A 20,399-nucleotide genomic window follows, 5' to 3' on the forward strand; every position below is an offset into this window, starting at 1 on the left:
GTGTAGCATTACCACTGCAATTGTTTAAAAATTGACCCATCGACAACTGGTTCAACAGCTGGCATTATACAAGGAAAGAATGAAATTTTCGTAATTTACTAGCAGTACCCACAGCGCCACCTGCATTGAAGTATTTATTTATTTTCCACCTAGTCGATACAATGATTGCCTAAGGCAATTTTTATTGGTCAAAAGTGGTACATGTTTCGTATATTAACAACATCTTCAGCCACATAACAATGTTTAGATGAAAAATATAAAATAGACAAAGTAATGCTTTAGAGGAAGTGTCCTTGAAATTAACATAAGATTGACAAGATTAAAACAAACAAATAACTCAAGAGAAAATATATAAATTATTTCTACAATAGAAAGCAGTCGTCAAGGAAACACTTGTACAATATTCCATAGAGAAATTGTCCTAATAAATATTCTTTTCTTAATAATCCATGAAAAAAGATCAATTTATAAATTAAAAATTATACAATTTATAAGTAATTATCGAAATGAAGAAATCCTGATATCACAGTGCGGCTCTTATAATTAATGTAGATGAAAATATAACTAATTCCTAGTTGTCAAATCTTATTAAGCCTGCTTTCCTTTGGAACAGTAACTCCTGTCATTCTTTCACAGTTTTGCGCCGGGTGTAATATTGATGATGCGTTCTTCCTTGTTCTTGCACCTGAGGAGGAGGAGGAGCGGGGGATATAGGTGTGTCAAGAACTTCCTTGCTGTCACCTATAGCTTCAACTGAGGAGGAATCTATTGAAGTGCGATACGGACCATGAAGCTGATTTTATGTAAACCTGCATTGAAGTCAGAATTAGAAATTGTATTAAAATACTTCAGTTGGGTAGTTCTGATATTAAGTGGAAATTTGTCTGTCCTTTCATTTCCATTTCTATTATTAATGTTGGTTCATTTTTGTTGTTGTTTCTTTGTTTATTGATGAATGAATTAGTATGTTCTGGATCCAGACAGTAATATTGTGCAGAAAAATGCTGCATAATATAAGTTTTGTTGTTGTTGTTGTTTACCACCAGTCCCTAAACTGGCTTGATGCAGCACTCCATGCCATCCTAACCTGAATTAACCTTTTCCTTTCTGCATAAGTACTACATCCAAAAACTACTCTAATTTGTTTGTTGTATTCATGCTTTGGTTTATACCAACCATTTTTACTGTCTATACTTTCTTCAGGAACTAACTGAACCAATGTCTTAATCATGATTCTATCTCTTCTTCCAGTCAAATTTCATCAAATGGTACTCCACTTACCAGTTCGTTTTAGTATCTCTTCATTCACGATTCGATCTATCCATCTCTCCTTCAGCATTCTTCTGTAACAACACATTTCAAAAACTTCTATTCTGTTCCCTTCTGAGCTAGTTATCATGTATGTTTCACTTCTGTATAGTATCACGTTCCAGACAGAAGTCTTCAAAAACAGGTTTCTAATTCTGATATCAATGTTCGACGTGAGCAAATATATTTTCTTAAGAAAGGCCTTCCTTACTTTTGTTACACAAGTATGAAGTGTGAGTTTTCCACCTAATCGGTACTTTAATTTACATTAAAACAGTACCGGTTTCGACCTGTAAATAGGTCATCAAATGAACCTGCTTAATAGCGATTGTACGTAATAAAAACACTACTAAAAACTATTTAAAGAAGAATGCCTTATTCTAATATTCTAATATAATACTAATGTTAAGATATATACATATGGTACAATTATTATAGGGTTTTGACTTATTGGAGTACCATTCAAATGTGTATGTTGTTGCCAACATAACGTCCAACAAGGTATATACATATGGTACAATAAAGGGCTTTGGCATGCTGGAGTCCCAGGAATGCCACATATTCCAAAAAAATTGTATAGCTGTGGTTAAAAATAGGGTATAGTTCTTAGAGAACAAAGGGTCACTGAAGTTTTGGTGTCTGTTCATCTATGGAGTGTGCCAGCATTATGTCCAGCTGTTGTATATATAGAATCAAGGTGCATTGTTGGGCCGCAGTTTTGCAGGGAACATTGCGTTCAGTAGATTGAGGTTCTGTAGCTTGTTTAACAGGTATTATGTTCATTCTTAGTCTATGTTGTTGCTGATACATGCTAGTTTTCAGGATCCTTGTTGAGGCATATCATGCTATGTATGATATATTGAAAAGAAAGTAGGTTGGTAGAGCTCCCCTCTTCATACTTGTATTTACGCTCAGGTAAATTCAAAAATCTGAGAAAGAAAAAGGAAGTAGGAATTAGAATAATTGATAGAGAGTGCCTGCTAAATGGTTTGTGTGCTATAGAGTGTGTGTTACTTACGTGTGGGCTGGATATGTCCTTAAGTATAGTCGGGAGTGTGCTGCACACTGATGTGTGTACGTCGTGTGGCTGTTGTAGTGTTCAGATTGAGAGGTGGTGGGGAGGGGTATGCAGCCTCTGGAGGGGGTGAGGTAGAGTAGGGTGTCTCTTTTGGGTTGTTTGTGTCTGTTGATTCTTTTTAAATATGTGTCTTTTAGAAAGAGAATGGCTGTGTTGAAGAGAATGTTTGTTTTATCTGTGATTTCATTTAAGTTGAGGTTGGGATTAGCGTATTGGTCCATATTGATATAAAAATCTTTCATTATATTGAGCAATGGGCCTGTGGGGTTCATATTTAAAATTTCCATGTCATTCTCGATATTAATGAACTTATGCTTGTGTTACTCGACATGTTGCCCTATGGATGAAAAGCGATTGTATTTAGTGGCATTGATATGTTCGTTGTAGCTAATTGAAAAACGTCTGCCGGTGCACCCGATGTAGCTGACTTCACAATCGTTGCATTTTATGGGTATATTCCTGAGTGGCTGTATTTGTTGTTTTCATTGACAGATTTAGTGTTACGTAAAATGGAAGCATTATTACGTGTGGTCCTGTAAGCTATTCTTAAATTGTGTCTTTTGAAAATATTAGTTATGGGGTGGATGTAGGTGGTGTTAAAGGTAAAGAGTGCGTAGTCTTTCTTAGGTTTGTTGTTTCTACTTAATTTGGATTTCAGTTGATGTTTTATTTTGTGAATGATAATGTTTATCATGTTTCTGTTGTATCCGTTGTGCTCCTCTATTTCATGATTTAGGTTTAGTTCTTTATTTAATTCTTCCTGGGACAGGGGTATGTTGAAAGCTCTGTATATTGTACTGTAGTATGCCACCTTTTTGTGTGCATTAGGGTGAGTGGAATCTACTTTTATAGTATTGGAGGTTTGTGTAGGTTTTCTATAGATTTTGTATGTTAAATGGTCTTCAGTTTTAGTGACTGATAAATCAAGATAATTCAGTGTGTGATCTTCCTCGGTTTCCATTGTAAATTTTATATGTGGATCTATTTGGTTTAGCTGTTCAAGTATGTTGTTTTCGTTTGTAAACCTGCAGTCTATAACAATGAAGATATCATCTACAAATCTGCACAAGAATGATATATTGTTAATTTTGCTAATTTCTGAGTGCTCTAAGTGGTCTATGTAGATCTCAGCTAATATCCTTGAAGCTGGTGAACCCATGGGACGGCCTTGTTGTTTGTAGATAGTGTCGTGGAATCTAAAGTAATTATTGTTGAGGGCAAATTCAAGTAAATTAATTAATTAATCTATTTCAAGGACACTTACAGTAGATTACTGTGATTTCTTAAATTTGATTCTATTAGTTTTATTGTTTTCTGTGTGGGTATGTTGGAGTACATGTTAATGATATCATATGGGCAACATGTCGAGGAACACAAGCATAAGTTCACTAATATCAAGAATGACATGGAAATTTTAAATATGAACCCCACAGGCCCATTGCTCAATATAATGGAAGATTTTTATATAAATATGGACCAATATGCTAATCCCAACCTCAGCTTAAATAAAATCACAGATAAAACAAACATTCTCTTCAATACAGCCATTCTCTTTCTAAAAGACACATATTTAAAAAGAATCAACAGACACAAACCCACAGACAACCCAAAAGACACACCCTACTCCACCCCACCCCCTCCAGAGGCTGCTTCCCCCTCCCCACCACCTCTCAATCTGAACACGACAGCCACACGACACACACAACAGTGTGCAGCACACTCCCGACTATACTTAAGGACATATCCAGCCCACACGTAAGTAACACACACTCTATAGCACACAAACCATTTAGCAGGCACACACTATCAGTTATATTAATTCCTACTTCCTTTTTCTCTCTGATTTTTTAACTTACCTGAGCGTAAATACAAGTATGAAGAGGGGAGCTCTACCAACCTACTTTCTTTAATTTCAATATATCATACATAGCATGGTATGCCTCAACAAGAGTCCTGAAAACTAGCATGTATCAGCAACAACATAGACTAAGAATGAACATAATACCTGTTAAACAAGCTACAGAACCTCAATCTACTGAACGCAATGTTCCCCGCAAAATTGCGGCCCAACAATGCACCTTGATTCTATATATACAACAGCTGGACATAATGCTGGCACACTGCATAGATATTTGAACTGACACCAAAACCTTGGTGACCCTTTATTCTCTAAGAACTATACCCTATTTTTAACCTCGGCTATATAAATTTTTGGAATATGTGGCATTCATGAGACTCCAGCATGCCCAAGCCCTTCATTGTACCATATGTATATACCTTGTTTGACATAATGTTGGCAACAGCATAGACATTTGAATGGTACTCCAACAAGTCAAAGCCTTAAAATTGTACCATACATATATTAACATTAGTATTATATTAGAATATTAGAATAAGGCATTCTTGTTTAATTAGTTTTTAGTAGTGTTTTTATTATTTACAATCGCTATTAAGCAGGTTCACCAACAGCTGATGACCTATTTACAGGTCGAAACCGGTACTGTTTTAATGTAAATGATACTAAACATTTTGTAAATTAAAGTTTTGATTAGGTGGAAAACTCACCCTTCATACTTATGTGCTTAAATTATCATAGGTGACAGATTATAGTTACTTTTGTTAATCTGCATTTTATGTTGTCCTTACTTCTACTGTTGCTAGTTATTTCTGCTTCCGCCGGGCTGAGTGGCTCAGACGGTTAAGGCGCTGGCCTTCTGACCCCAACATGGTAGGTTCGATCCTGGCTCAGTCTGGAGGTATATGAAAGTGCTCAAATACATCAGCCTCGTGTCAGTAGATTTACTGGCTCGTAAAAGAACTCCTGCAGGTCTAAATTCCGGCACCTCGGCGTCTCCGAAAACTGTAAAAGAGTAGTTAGTGGGATGTAAAACAAATAACATTATTATTATTATTATTATTTCTGCTTCCCAAGTAACAGTATTCATCTAATTCCTATGACTTAATTTCCTGTGCTTCCTGGCTGTGTCCAGGTCTCTCAATTTCCTGTTGAATCCTTTCACCGACCTCCATGTCCAGTCCTGCATCAGTTTGCTTCCCAAGTGCTTGAAGCTCTCCACAATTTCAAGGTTTTGTCCATTTATTTGTAAAATTTCATTCTCTTCCCTTTCTCCTCAAGTCAACACTATTGACTTATTCTTTATCACCACTGATTTTCATTCCATAATCTTCAATAATCTCACTCAACATGTTGCTCTTGTACTTCTTCCCTGTTTGTTTCCTACACCACAAACAGCATTACCTTCAGCTCTCTGTCCCGGTATTTTAAATTTTCTCCTTCACAATTTTTTCCAGAACCAATTTGAATAACAGTGGTGATGGCACACTTCCATGTCATTGTCTAGTTTCATTTCAAAAACCTCTCTGTTCTCCCCACATGTGCCTAAACACAGCTTCAGTAATTTTTGTACATTGTCTGCACGTATTCTATCACTTATTTTTAAAATTCTTTCTGTTGCATTTATTTCCTTTAAACCTGTTCGTACGAGGTTAAGATAATACGAACCTATTCATTTTTAATAGCACATCTATGTAAAGCTTTACTTAAATATATAATAAAATTCACTAAACACCATTAATTCTGCACGATAAATCAACACAAACAACGTTGAAATAACCTGAGCCCACTATGGTGAACACACAGTCAGGTTAGAACCACATTTCAATAAATCACAGAAAATAATTTCGCTAACTACTGCATTCATTCACATTCACACCCATGATACAGGACATTTATTGAGATTATTTACAAGTGAGTCCTAGAATTTGATTTTTAGATTTAGATTTTTATCATAATCCTAGCAGTGGATTAGTCAGATGACAGTATGAGGTAAATCGTTATGTCCGCCATTCAGTGACACATGATTGAAGATTGGCACTCACTTATTACAGAAAATAACATGAATACTGAAATGTCGATCAGATAGAAATTCAACAATCAGATATTTAGAACTGGTTAACAATATCACGCACTATTATCATAGGTAAACATCAATGTCACCAGGCACATGGTCATTGAGTCACAATAAATTTATTATTATCCCTAAATCTCATAAATATCACATAACACATGCTCCAATAATTCCTATAACGCATGGTAATCCAATACACATGCATCTCCAAATAATCCATAAATTAATCCTACAGGATTGCCATATTCCAGGCTCATAATTCATCACCAAGGCACATATTAACTATCTCGCAAAAACATCAAATATTATTTATCACTGAAGACCGTTAATCTTTGGTTTAACCTGATCTTAAAATTTATTATTATTGTTGTTGTTGTTGTTGTTATTGTTATTATTATTATTATTATTATTATTATTATTATTATTATTATGATTATGATTATTATTATTAGTATTATTACTACGGGGTTGCCCTGGACCAGCAGAGGTGAAAGAAGGTGCGGCCTGGAATGGGTCTAACTACAAGTCCGAAAGATGAATTAAAATTTAAATAAAGGTTATATTTTCAACAGATAACAAGATTTAACAATTAACAATACCAAAACATTAACAGTCTTTCACTAGGTGAAATAACAAAGAAAATCGGGTACAATGCAACTTTACAAAAGAAAGCACAAGTTAAGGGGTCTTTACAAATCCTGGGCTACGAGCCCAAATTCATCAATCCTTGAGCTCTCAGCTCACAACCATAAATTATCAAAGGGCAGAACGCCCCTAATTACATGGAGCACTAGCTCCCAGCAATCAAAATGTCACGCCTCCCCGAGGCACCTTTCAAAATGGTAGAAAGAGCTGACCCACTCTCAATCTTACAAGCCTATTAAGAGGCCATAAACGGACTTTACTACAAACTGCCCTCAAGGCACACTTATAAATAACCAGGGGTAACTTGTACCCACTCTGCTGGGCCTAAAATGAAAAATAATGGGTTACGTTAAATGGCCCTAAATGCAAAAGGAATGGAGGCGTGAGTTAACTCTCCTAAATACACATTTTAAAACCTAAGAGGCACTAGGCCGATTACACAGCAGCTAATCCCAATCTATGGAGGTGACTAGTATACAAAATAAAATTAACACATTAAGAAGGAAGAGAAAAACGGTTACGAGAACATAGTCGCCTCAAATTCAAAAATGAAGGAGAGCTCGAGAGGGTAAAGCACTCTCTATCCCCGATTTACAGTTGAAGAAATTTGTAGTTTTTATATAGACTGAAAAGAGATTTACATTTTAAGAGATGGGTTACATATTAAAGGTTTCGAACCTTCCCCGCGGGTTAAACTGCTGAGCTAGCAAGAAAAGATGTTAAATGGCCATTACCTTGTTGAAGATCTGTTGCCCGAAGAAAGAGGCGCTTCCTGCCCCCTGCTACATATCCACACGCTAAGCTAGATGTAATTGAAGTGGCCAAGAGGCGTGGAAAGCCACGGTATTTAAACCCTCAGGGAAGATTCGAGATCTTTCATGAATCATTAAGACACACCCACATAAATTTTATTGGCTGATACAAAGATGGAGAAGAAACACAGGATAGGTTAGAAATTAATTACAAAAATTTGGGATTGGCTAAATTCAAAACTGGCGAAAAGGAGGGAAATATTGCCAACCCAGAAATAAATGAACATCACTTAGTTACCAGAAACCTAGAGATACAAAACTTCTTCAGGAAAGTTCTTTCACTTCGCACCAGGGTGCAGGATCCTAGGTTTTAGTAGTGACACCTTGAGACAAAAGTTCAAATTTATTACATAATCAGTTGCACATTCTTATCAGTAGGAGAGTACTATTAGGCGCAGAATTAGAATGCGTGGGATAGGGGTGTACCTCCTGGTACAATTATTATTATTATTATTATTATTATTATTATTATTATTATTATTAATATTATTATTATTATTATTATTATTATCATCATCATCATTGGTGATTTTTAGTTCTACATAAAAACTGAATTTAGCTGTGAATTCGAAGATGCTACCCAGCATAAATCCACGGAAATGCATAAGATGAAATGCACACTGAAATTCATCACATCAGACACAATGCAAATTCTATCCCACACGAGTTCATAAATCTGAAATTAATTAAATTAAATTATATTTTATCCGAGAGGTCCATTACTTTTAAATGTCAAGTTTAAACATGTGCATGGGACTTGGAATAATCTCGGAAGACATTCGAGAACAGACTATACTGATAGAATCCAAAATTACATTCACACACAATGTATCAACACTACCATGCCACCAAAAGAATGAAGTATGAAAATATTGCAGAATTGCACTAGTCTAATAGAAATATTTATGCAAATGAAGAGGATCATACTACTTCTACATAGATGAACAGTAATATCATTACAAAATTGTACTTAAATTTGTGATGAGACTCTATCTCCTCCTGGATGGTGGTATCAGCTTACATGTTGATAGTCGTCCTGGTCGCTTTCTCTCTCATGCTAGAATGTGCCTACATTTAGCACGATATGATGACAGCAAAGTCCATTTCCGAAGCTGAATTATTTACTCTTCTTGAAAGTAGGCGAAGCATCCTGGTGTAGACGATGACTATGAATTGTAGAGGTCCTCTTCTTACTTGAAGATCGATGGTAGCTGAAACTGATCCAAATGGCATTAGAAAATGTATCAGGTTAATCACGTCATATAAATAAAGTGGCGAAGACACGTAACTTAGAGCTCACGAAAATCTGCATCAGTACGGGATCAAAATATAAGAGAGGGTCTTATTCACTTCTACTGAGTTTTATATGTTCACAGCCGTGGAGGTGTGGCACTTTCTTGACGTCTAATTGGTTAACTTGACGTACTGTGATAGGCCGTAATGATTCTAGAAATTACTGGACTGTGTGCGAGTTTGATGTGCATTCCAGTTCATATGGAAGCAACCTTGAAAATTTTCTGGCCTGCCACGTGACTAACATGTGTTGTCGATCACTAAGCTGGAAAAAAAATCAATACTCTGCCCTCCTCCAAAACAGGTCAAACCCTTTCTGACATAGGACACAGCTACTCACAAATAAAACTTTACTCTGTACTCCCAATGAAAGAATATTATTAGCCATTAAGAATACATAATAAAATGCTTATTATGAGCCAAATTTGAAGGGGACAATACTGAGCGTGCAGGTACTGCATGGTGACCAAAGCGCTGCAGTAGTGATATTTAAAAACGGTACTTACTGGAAAAAAAAAAAAGAAAGAAAAAAAAAGAGGTTTTGTACTTATTATTAAAGATTCCGCATAAGAATCATATGATTGGTAATCATTTGAATTAATTACGAGACTACTGTATTCTTATTTGCAGATTAAAATAAGTCAGGAAGACTATAATATGATGCTCAAGGTAGCATCAGAAAATTTAGCTGAAGGTGAACCATCAAAGCCTGTAACACCACCCCAAGCAGAACACACACCACCAGCACAACCATCTGTAGATTGGAAAGAACCACCACCTACAGCAGAACGATCCAGGATTATAGAAGGTTTGAAATTACTGTTTTTTTTTTTTTTTTTTTTTTTTTTACCCCTATACTATTATTAGGGCTCAGTTTTCTGTGATATGTCATTTTCTCCTTGTCTCTTTTTATTATAGTAAGTTAAATGCATTTCAAGCTTTTTGGAATATAGTATTGTTTTCACAGGTCATATAAATGAATATTTTACTATATTTTATCGTTAACTCATATTTTACCAAGAAAATGGTATAAAAGCTCCTTCTTGGTCATATATTTTAATATACATGCCCTCATCGAACAGACTCTCACAGACACCTCCAAGGTAAAATTCAGAAGAGAACTGTCTCAGAGTTTCAAAATCACAACTGGTGTGAAACAAGGAAATGGCCTCTCTCATGTTCTCTTCAATCTGGTGCTCGAAAAAGTCATGAAGACCTGAGAACTTACACTGAGCAATCTCAGAATCAAATCCGTTACCTTTGAAGTCAGAACACGCAAGATCGAGATCAGGAGCCTGGCCTTCGCTGATGACATCTCGATCCTAACCAACAATTCTAAGGGTGTTGCAGTAGCTGTTGAATCCTTACAGGAAACAGTGGCAAAGACAGGACTACAAATATCATATGAAAAGGCAAAGTACTTCATGAGTAAGCACCCAGTAAAGCCCCTTTGACAACTGTCTATGTAAAGATTGGAAAAGTTAATCGATTCTGGTATCTTGGCAGATGGAATCATCCTAATGGTAGAGATAGAACGTCCATCTTAGACAGATGAGCCAAACTCAACGCAGCATACTAACTGTCACAGAACCGTTACAACAAGAAGTGCATTTCGAAGAACGCCAAAATATGCCATTACAAAACTGTTGTCAGACCCCAGTTCTTACATGCTGCGGAGAACATGTCTGTCTGTTAGGTCATCAGCCCAGAGGCTGTTTGGATCCTCAAATAGTACCACGAAAGGCTATGCAGTTATAGGAAAACCACAAAAACCAATGGCAGTATCCAAATGAGGCATACTAGGTAACATGAGGAGTGAGGTAGTTTTCCATTGCTTTTCCTCACTGGGCCGGACAGTAGCACAGCTAACTCTATGAGCAACACCTTTTATAACACTCAGACGCACTAGTCGTGCCCCGAATGTCATTACTCAGCACCACCCATACCCCAGCAGCTTCCATATTGTCACAGTTCAGCATCCATCAAGAAATTAAAGCGGGCAGGGCAGAGAACATATGAACAGGAAATGCACCACAGATGACTTGGAAAATGTCTAAAGATGTATCCTCCAGAAAATTCATGGATCAAGAGTGCTCCTGAATGAAACCTGCTGACTGAAAGGGAACTCTGCACTGTACCAACAGCTGGAAAAGGCGAACCCAAGCATGCGACTTAGGCGGCTGAAATTTTATGGGCACCTTCTGAGAATGGACAACAGCAGGCTTACGGGAAGATTTTCTCACTCATCAAAAGCTATAAGACTGGTATGTGGCTAAATAAAGTAAAGGAGAGACTTAGCTTCCGCTGGGATTTCTGATACTGCTGTCTAAATATTCATGGTCTCCTCTCCAGATGTTGTTAAATCTTGCAAATCTTTTTCACAGTAAAGAAAGGAAAAACTAATTGCAGGACTCAAGAGGTATTGGGAACAAAGCGAGCATCCAAAAAGAACTAGTCATAAGCGCTCCCTAGTGGACTTCACTAATAATTATAATATTGTGGTATGGTGACCCACTGCGTCTGCCATGCCAATGTACAACCACGGAAAGTAACGCGAGGTAGTCGGCTCCAATCGTACGCTCATCACAAGGAAGGTCCACCCTCTCCCTACTCCACTCACCAGGCGGAGGACAGCTGCTTGTGGATTGGTCAGCGCCCCCGCTGCTGCTATCTGGATTTTCCTGCTCGCGTAATGGAGGCCTCCAGCATTATGGAAGAATCTGGACAGCGCACGGAGAGTATTTGCTTTCGGGAAGACTCTGGAGGCCTGTCCCTTCTGGAAGCATCCAGATGGCACGGGTCCAGGTATTTAAGTCAGGCGCGACCTATGGATTGACTTAGTTAGTTGCTGTAGTTCAGCTGGTGTGAGTTAGCAAAGAGTGCAGTCAGTGATGGCCTGGGCTGCGATGTCTGTCAGTTGGAGCCGAGGACTCGTTCCTTTTTCCCTGACGTCGTGGGGCTGGCTGCTTGAGAAGAACCTTAGGTGTTATGAAGCAGCGCAAAAGGAACACTGTATGTTGACGTGTGCAGACTGTGAGTAGAGTTCTGCGGACTGAGTGGACAGCAGACGGATACTATCCCGAGCTGTGGGACTAGCGTGCGTGCGTGTGTGTGTATGTGTCATTGTAGATAAAATATGAGAAACTAAGAGAGGGCAAACTGTTATAAGTGTGTATCCTGTGTGGTTGTGTAAATTGTAAGCTCGGCAGTTGTGTGTGTATGAACGTGTAGTTTTAGTATTTAGTTAAATCTTAGAAATAGGAAGCTACCATGTTCTGTCTTATTTATTTACTCTGCCAACACATAACAATATAGTTTCTGCCATTCTTTAAGTATTATTCACATGACAAGTGATTTTATTTGTGTTTGGTTACTGTGGTTCCTCTTGTTAGAGATGCAGATTGGTTCACATAAATGGGTGATTTTAAAAATTACATATCTTTGTTCTTCTTTCTTGCTAACTGGCCAAACTTAGGACCACGCCAATACCACTTCACTTCCTTCTTATCATGCCTTCTTACTTCCTCTTTCTCCACAGTGCCTTCATTCTTTCAGAATGTTGCACTCTTCTCTCTTCAGTGTATCTTCCTCCTCTGCGCTCTTTCTTTTCTTCCACAAGAACTTATATGTTGGAAAGTCTTTTCCTGAATTGGTCTCTATCATGACATTCTTCATCTGCATTTCCTAACCTCCTGAGTTCTTCCTTCGTCTGCTTGGCATATCCCCCCTGGCTCTTCAAGTAGTATATTTTATTAAAAATTTGTTTATTTAACCTTGTTGGATCCATTCTGACCATGTGTCCATAGAATCGCAACCGTCTTTTCCTTATTGTTGTTTCCAGGTCTTCTGTTATTTTGTATATCTCCTTATTTGAGCGTAATCTGTAGTTTCCCTCTACCACCCTTGGGCCGTAAATCATCCTCAATATTCTCCTTTCAATCTTTAGTAGTTTTTCCAGGTTCGTTAGTGTTGCTGTTTCCACCCCAAACAGAATCACTGGTTTTACCACAGCATCATAATGTCTTAGTTTCGCATTGATGGAGAGATTCTTTTTGTTGTAAATGGCTTTGGTGGCAATGTTTAGCCTTTCCAACTTAAGTCTTCTATTTTCCATGGCCGCTTTATCCATCCCGTTGCTGCTGATAATTTCTCCCAGGTATTTAAACTGCTTTGTGACCTTCACTTCGCCATATTTCGTCTTCATTGTTCTCTTCACATAATTCCTGTCCGTGCTCATCATCTCTATTTTTGAGAAGGAGATTTTTAAACCTGTTTTCTCGGCTATCTCTTGTAGTTCATTTATCTGTGTTATTGCTTCCTGTTCTGTCTCAGCGAAGAGTGCCAAATCATCAGCAAAGGCCGAACACTTGGGTTTGATTGTTTATTTTTACTACCTATTATAGCACCTGAGTCATTATGTTTCCACAGTGATTTCATGACCTTATCTAGAACCACGTTGAACAGTGTTGGTGATAAGCTGTCACCCTGTCTCAGGCCTGTTTTTATCTGGAAGGGTTTGCTGATCTCTCCTCGAAGTTTCACTTTGGATACGGTGTTTGTAAGTGTTAACCTAAGTAAGTTGAATGTTTTTTGATTGATGCCATATTCTCTCAAAATGTTCATCAATGTGTCTCTCTTATCTATTGAATCGGATGCTTTCTGAAAGTCAACGAAAGAGATGATGTTCTTTGGTTGCGCATTGTAATATTTATCATTTTTAAACTTAGGATTTGATCCTGACAAGAGCGCCATCTCCTGAAGCCAGCCTGACACTCTCCCAACTTGTGGTCAATTTGCAGTGTCAGTCTGTTCAATAGGAGTTTAGAAAAAAACTTATACTTAACAGATAAAAGTGATATTCCTTGGTAGTTGATGACGTCTGTTTTTAGTCCCTTTTTATGTAGCGGGTGTATTAATGCCACTAGCCATTCTTCTGGTATTTTTTCTTCTCTTCAGGTATTCCAAAACAGTTCTGCCGCTTCAGTTATAAGGTGTCATTGGCTATCTTCCACAGTTCTGCTGTTACTCCATCTTCACCAGATGCTTTGTTGTTCTTTAGGGAGTTTATTACTTCCTTACCCCTTCCTCGTCTGGTGGTTCAGAATCTGGGTTCTGGATTGTGTCCTTCTCATCCAATTTTTCCTGTGGCAGTTCGGAGTTAAGGGGGTCTTCAAAGTACTTTGCATGGATCTCACAGTTATCAGTTATCTTTATTGTTCAGGGCAAGAGTTCTGTTTTCTTGAAATCCAGGCTCAGTGCTATATAGCCTTTGATTCTATTTTTAAAGGCCCAATGGAATAATCTGGTATTGTTTTCCTTGAAGTTCTCATCCATTTCTGTGACTTCTACCTTAAGGTGTTCCCTTCTGACTCTTCTCAGTGTTTGGTGTGTTTGTTTCCTAATTTCTTGTGATTTTTCCAAATTTGTCACACACTTATTCTCGTTCCATGATTTCCACACCTCAAATCTTTCTCTGTTTGAATTTTTGCATTCTGCATTCCACCATGCATACTTGCTTTGACGTTTTGTAGATACTAATTCAAATGCTGGCTCCTGCAAATTTTTTGTCACTTCATTCCAATCTTTGTTCATTGTACACAGATTCTGAAGTTATTGTTTCAAATGACATTGGAGTTAGGAGAGTTTATTTCTGTGAAGTATAGGAGGGATGTCGCCATAGTTCGTAAGTTACTCTTCATTCCTGATCTTTGGTGTCGAAGTTCATCACTGCTACACAAAAGGCATACCAAAGATAGTATGGCATATACATTCCTCTGAAGAGGGGCACAATTCTGGCCTTAGGTAGGAAGTTGGAAACAACAGGTTCTTAGGTAAGCTATACTGGCAAACATTATACATCTCATTTACAAAACACCGTGGAAAATGTCCGGGCCCATCTAGAGCAGTCTCCTCATAAATCATTACATTGTTTGTCTCAGTAGACAGGTTATTCTTACACCACACGTCAAATGAGTTCTCACCCTAACCGACAGTTTCTTTGATGACTGAATTTCACAGACGATATGGCCTTCCTACATCACCCTACCTCATGCCACCAATTTTTTCTTAGAAGTTACCTTAAAGATAGTTTATTGTAGTCACCCAAGAACAGTTGACAATTTGAAGAAGAATATTGTCACTGAAAAACAAAATATTAACACAGCAGTACTGCATCGAACTATCAGAAACATGCAACAGTGGGTACGAATGTGTCTACAGGAATTTTATTTCAGCATCTCCTTTGAGATTAAGCAATTACAATGATAGGTTTCTTTTTGCTCTTCCAGAAACCTGTAGTGTGTACACAACAGAGCTCTGTGCTATCTGTGAAGCTCTGCGGTACGCATCCAATGAGTGCCGACACTTTCTTTTGTGTACTGACTCCTTGAGCTCGCTACAGTCTATTGATACTTGTTTCCCTCGATACCCTCTGGTGCAGCGGGTCCAGGACCTGCTGGCCGGGTGTTCGGATGCTGGCACCAGAATCACGTTTATGTGGCTCCCAAGCCACATGGGTGTAGAGGGAAATTAATTAGCAGATAAGGCTGCCAAGGAGGCAGTTACACTGCTCCCGTTGCCTTTCAAGGTTCCAGCAAGTATATTCGCACTCAGCTGAGGCATCTGTTTATGTCCCATTGGGAGATGGAGTGGCAGGCCATTCAACTTCCAAATAAGCTGAGAATGATAAAAGGAACAACGAAGGTATGGAGGACTTCCCTTCGTGCTTCGCGGAGGGAAGCCGTGGTATTATGTCGTCTTCGGATCGACCATGGTATCCTGACTCACTTGCATCTTTTGAAAGGAGAACACCCTCTGGTGTGTATATGCGGCGATCATCTTACCATGGTACACATCCCTACGGAGTGTATGGACCTGTTCAATCTTCACCGTAGTCTTAACCTCCCAAGTACAATCTCCCTTATCTTGCGAGATGACGAGCAGTCAGCAGACCTCATCATCTGCTTTATGAGGGATAGTGGTCTATTTTATCATGTGTAATGATATCCTTCGTGCTAGTATATTTGTGTCAATTGCACTTTTATCCTATTGACTTTATTTTAGTTTGTGTTGCGTATTTTAATGTGTTATTTTAATGTCTAACGTATGTATGTTTACTGTAGTCATCAGCCCAAGGGCTGGTTGGATCCTCAACAGTTCTGCCATGAGCTGCCATAGATGGCCTAGGCATCACTGAAGAGGCATACTAGGGAAATGAGGAGTGAGGAAGTTTCCCGTTGTTTTCCTCATCGAGCCAGAAGTTGCTATTACATATCAGTCTGCCATGCCCACTGAAATGCATGCACCAATCGACCCTATGAGCAATAGTTTCACACCATTCATAGCAGGGACTGGCTGCGTAAGGAATGGCATTACTAGCATTGGTCAAACCTCAGTCACTTTCATTTTGTCGAAGCCAAAGATAAGACAGAGACAGATCAATGAAAGTAACAAAATTGTTCTAGCCCATACTAGAAGACATAGTGCACTGTAAACACTAGGTCCTGCCAGCAAAAGCATGTCTAACGTAAATTATATATATCAGTATTACCAGGCAATGCCTTATTCCTTTTATTTTTCCTGTATTTTCTCTTATTTTATTAGAAAATAAGGCATTGCGAATTAGATCCACTGATTGTTTTAATCTCATACTCATCACCATTTTTTAAAAACTCTTTTCAGTGGATACATTTAAAAATTTTAATCATATATCATGTAGTCCACCTCGTTGCATTAGGGGCCAATGACCTTCGATGTTAGGCCCCTTAAAACAACAAGCATCATCATCATCATCACGAGATTAAGCAATTCTCTCACAGAAGATACTGTATACTGCGCTGTTCCCGTGTCCAAGTAGGGTCGCGTAAGATCCAGACTAGTTTGAACACATCAATTTCCAAATACAGACGAATTTCCGGGCTATGGGTTCCATATCGAGAGAAAACACCACCTTGGTAGACTGTCGGATAAACAAACCTACGCAACTGACGTCTCCTAGTCGTGAATCCGGTTCTTTTCCGAAATATCATAGCCTAATTCTTAATCTACATTCACTTAAAAACTAAGTACTTATCCTAGGAAGTCATTGAAAGAAATAATTAATTTTATACAATACTATTTATTAAAATAAAGAATATCTTGAAAAAGTAGTTTAAGTATCTTGAATATCATTAATGAAATAAATAATAATCAACTGATGTCGCATCTCATCAGTTACTTTCCAAGTATTTTAAATTAGAGGCCTCCAACTAAATTAACAAGAAGAAAACATGTTCAAAATATTTACAATCTTGATTAGGAGTTATTGAAAATGCCAGGCGTAAACTATTTACATTGATTCAAATATAAATAAAATAAAGATCACGCTTTTATATCTTTCATTCATCATCACATACCGGTAATCTGGTCTAAAACTATCACTTGCTTTAGTTAAGTATTCCCTAATTGATTCATAGTACAATAAACTCATTTGCCAGTAGCTAACACATTTAGTCACCAGGAAATATTATTTGTGTCCAAGTTCTCAATGTATTTCACTTGTTTGAAGAAAAGATAACTCTTTAAGTCATTCCTCTATTTAAAAGTAAATGACCGAAATGTCATTACACTTATTGAGTTGTTCATTAAAAATAAATATTAATTTCAAAAAAATTTCACTCACATCTGACAAGTAGATAATGTAATTCAACTAGATATTAAGTAATCCGGTTTGTAAGAAGACTCTAATAGTTACCATCAACTTTCAGTTATGCGTAATGTCACCTGTGATATCATATGATATCATATAATGCGAATGAATACTCGTCTAAACTTGTCTTATCAGAATGAAAATATCTGTGGTTAGGAATTCGTACAGAAATAGGTTACATTTGTGCTATCATCCCTATTTAGAATTATTTTCGATGATCAAATAAGTAGTTGTTAGGATAGGCACGTATATGGATCGTAAGTGGTACTATATGAGACTTCCTGAAAATTAACATACTTTTGAGAATCAATTATAATTATTCTTTACCACAAATTTCGTCAATTAACCTAATTTCAAGGCTAAAATTCTCTCTCTCTTCATTTACGACGAAGCAATAATCATCGCCAACATTATTCTTCATATATATCACTCATCCATTTCATATTATACATCTCATATCTCATCGTATATTACAATAACATAATAATTCATTTTAACTTGACGCATGTTACACTCTCATCGTTAATCATCCATCTAAATATTCTATTTTATTCTCAAATTTTCTTCAAATTCCATAAATTATCTTGCTTTATCTTCCTACGACGTTATAATCTATATACGATCTCATTTCATCTCGGCTTAACAGTACATGCCGTAATGTAACCTAATGTTAACCACAATATTGCATAATATTGCATTCACACCAATTAATCTCTTTTCATTCAACATTGGCAACATTACAAATGCAAAAATTAAACCATCACTGGTTAATCACTTCCTATATCAATGGATCTGTCCTTCATGTTAGATGATTACCTAATAACCTCTGATACTGTAAATTCAGTTGACTATTCACGTGACATCACTCCTTTAGGAAACTTAAAATAGCACTTCACATAACACTTTCAAGTAAGGAACATAAATATAAAAATGGCACTTTCAAAACAAATATTATCTGAATTACTTGCGAGAAGAATGATCTTATAAACTTATCTTTTCATGCGGTATTCGGGTTCACGGCATCGTATCAGCCTCTCGGAAATGTTAGGGATGGTCTTTGCTCATCTCCGGTCCTCATGGGCTTGACTTGTCGTTTGTGTCACCATCATCTAGGTAGCCTCCGCCTCTGCACTTCAAGCACATGACGTAGTTGGTTTCTTGTGCAGTGGAAATAGAAAAGCACATCAACATGATCTATTTTGTCATCTTCTGGATACAAAGCCTACTATGATCTATTGATAATCTTTAACTACTGCTTCTTATAATGATATCTTATGATGTTTTAAAGTCTTTCAATATCTCTAGCAAGGCTTCAATTTAACCGTAATATAATCTTTCTATGTCTTGCGCAACAGATGTTATTATTCCGTAACTTCTTAAGATTGAATTCCTATCATTATGTACGTCTTCTTGCCGGTATCTCGTGATGTAGCACTGAGGTAATCTGCCAATTAGCTCGTGCAGTTTTATACTACGAAGTATTATAAATTCTCTATCGCCGATGACTTGTACCGCCCTTGTAGATGTTTACTATTATTTATCTTTAGCTATATATTTCTTTCTTCTCAATCAGCCTTCTTCACTAATTGATTCGTGTAGTGCTCTGCCAGTATGTCGCCAGTGAAATCAAATTTTTTTCTCAATAATAAATTTTAACAATATTCTGATGTCGTCTTTTCTCACCGCCTTCTATAATTTCTTCCCTTCTTTTACCTGAAGAAAATATCATTCTCTTAACATTTATGAACACGTTGACATTTTATTTCTGGCATTCTTATGGCATAGTCACCATTTTTGCTCCAGATAAATTTCATTGCAAACAGTGAAATGGCACAATACCTATCACCAAACAAAGAAAAGATGGTAACAAAAATCACCAATTTTAAAATGAATTGCTCTGTATTTTGTGGTTAAGTGAAGTTTGAGGGTAGCTGGTTTCATGATCAGTAAGTTGTTGAGATAGATAGGATGAAAAAATATCAGAAATATGACCAGTTTGCTGCTGATTTGCCTAGCCTACACCTCCTTCACCCCTCCAAAATATTCCCCATTAAGTGGTGCCAACCCATTGTTGCCAGGTAGTATTTCTGTGCAGTCAGTGACTGTTTAAATAACTGTGAAATCATCAGTTATGCAGACTTCATCATCTTCATCATCATCATCATCATCATCATGTTTTCCACTCCAGTTGCCCGGGTGTGGTTTACGAGCACTCTCCACTTCTGTCTGTCCATGTATCACTTCTCTCAAGACGACATCCCAGCTGACTCCTCTTGTTCCTATGTCCTCTTTCACTTGGTCCAGCCATCTCTTCCTAGGTCTTCCTACCGGTCGTTTTCCGGCCATGACTGTGTGTAGCCATTGTTTTGCTGTCCTTCCATCGTCCAATCGTTTGACATGGCCAAACCATTTCAAATGGGCCCTTGTCACTTTTTCATTCAGGGATGGGTACACACCAGCTTCCTCCCTTATTCTTTCATTCCTTACCCTGTCCCTTTTTGTCTTCTGTACCATAGTACATAGGAACTTCATTTCTGCGGCTTGTAGTTTGCTATCCACTTGTTGGGTTGTTGTGCAGGTTTCTAGGCCATATGTTAGTATGGGGGTGAAGTATGATTGGAATAGAATCTGCTTTGATCTTAAGGGAA

General features: G+C 37.5%; 1 protein-coding gene across 1 annotated transcript in view; it reads left to right on the top strand.

Moving 5' to 3' along the window:
• LOC136884060 (intermembrane lipid transfer protein Vps13) overlaps positions 1-20,399 on the top strand; it is an 816,621-nt gene that overhangs the window by 338,981 nt on the left and 457,241 nt on the right. Inside the window, exon 24 of the mRNA XM_067156088.2 lies at positions 9,696-9,873. Coding sequence (XP_067012189.2) covers positions 9,696-9,873 — 178 coding nt within the window. The remainder of the gene's footprint in view (positions 1-9,695; positions 9,874-20,399) is intronic.

Source organism: Anabrus simplex, chromosome 1 (assembly GCF_040414725.1).
Source record: "Anabrus simplex isolate iqAnaSimp1 chromosome 1, ASM4041472v1, whole genome shotgun sequence".
NCBI classification, from domain to species: Eukaryota; Metazoa; Arthropoda; class Insecta; order Orthoptera; family Tettigoniidae; genus Anabrus; species Anabrus simplex.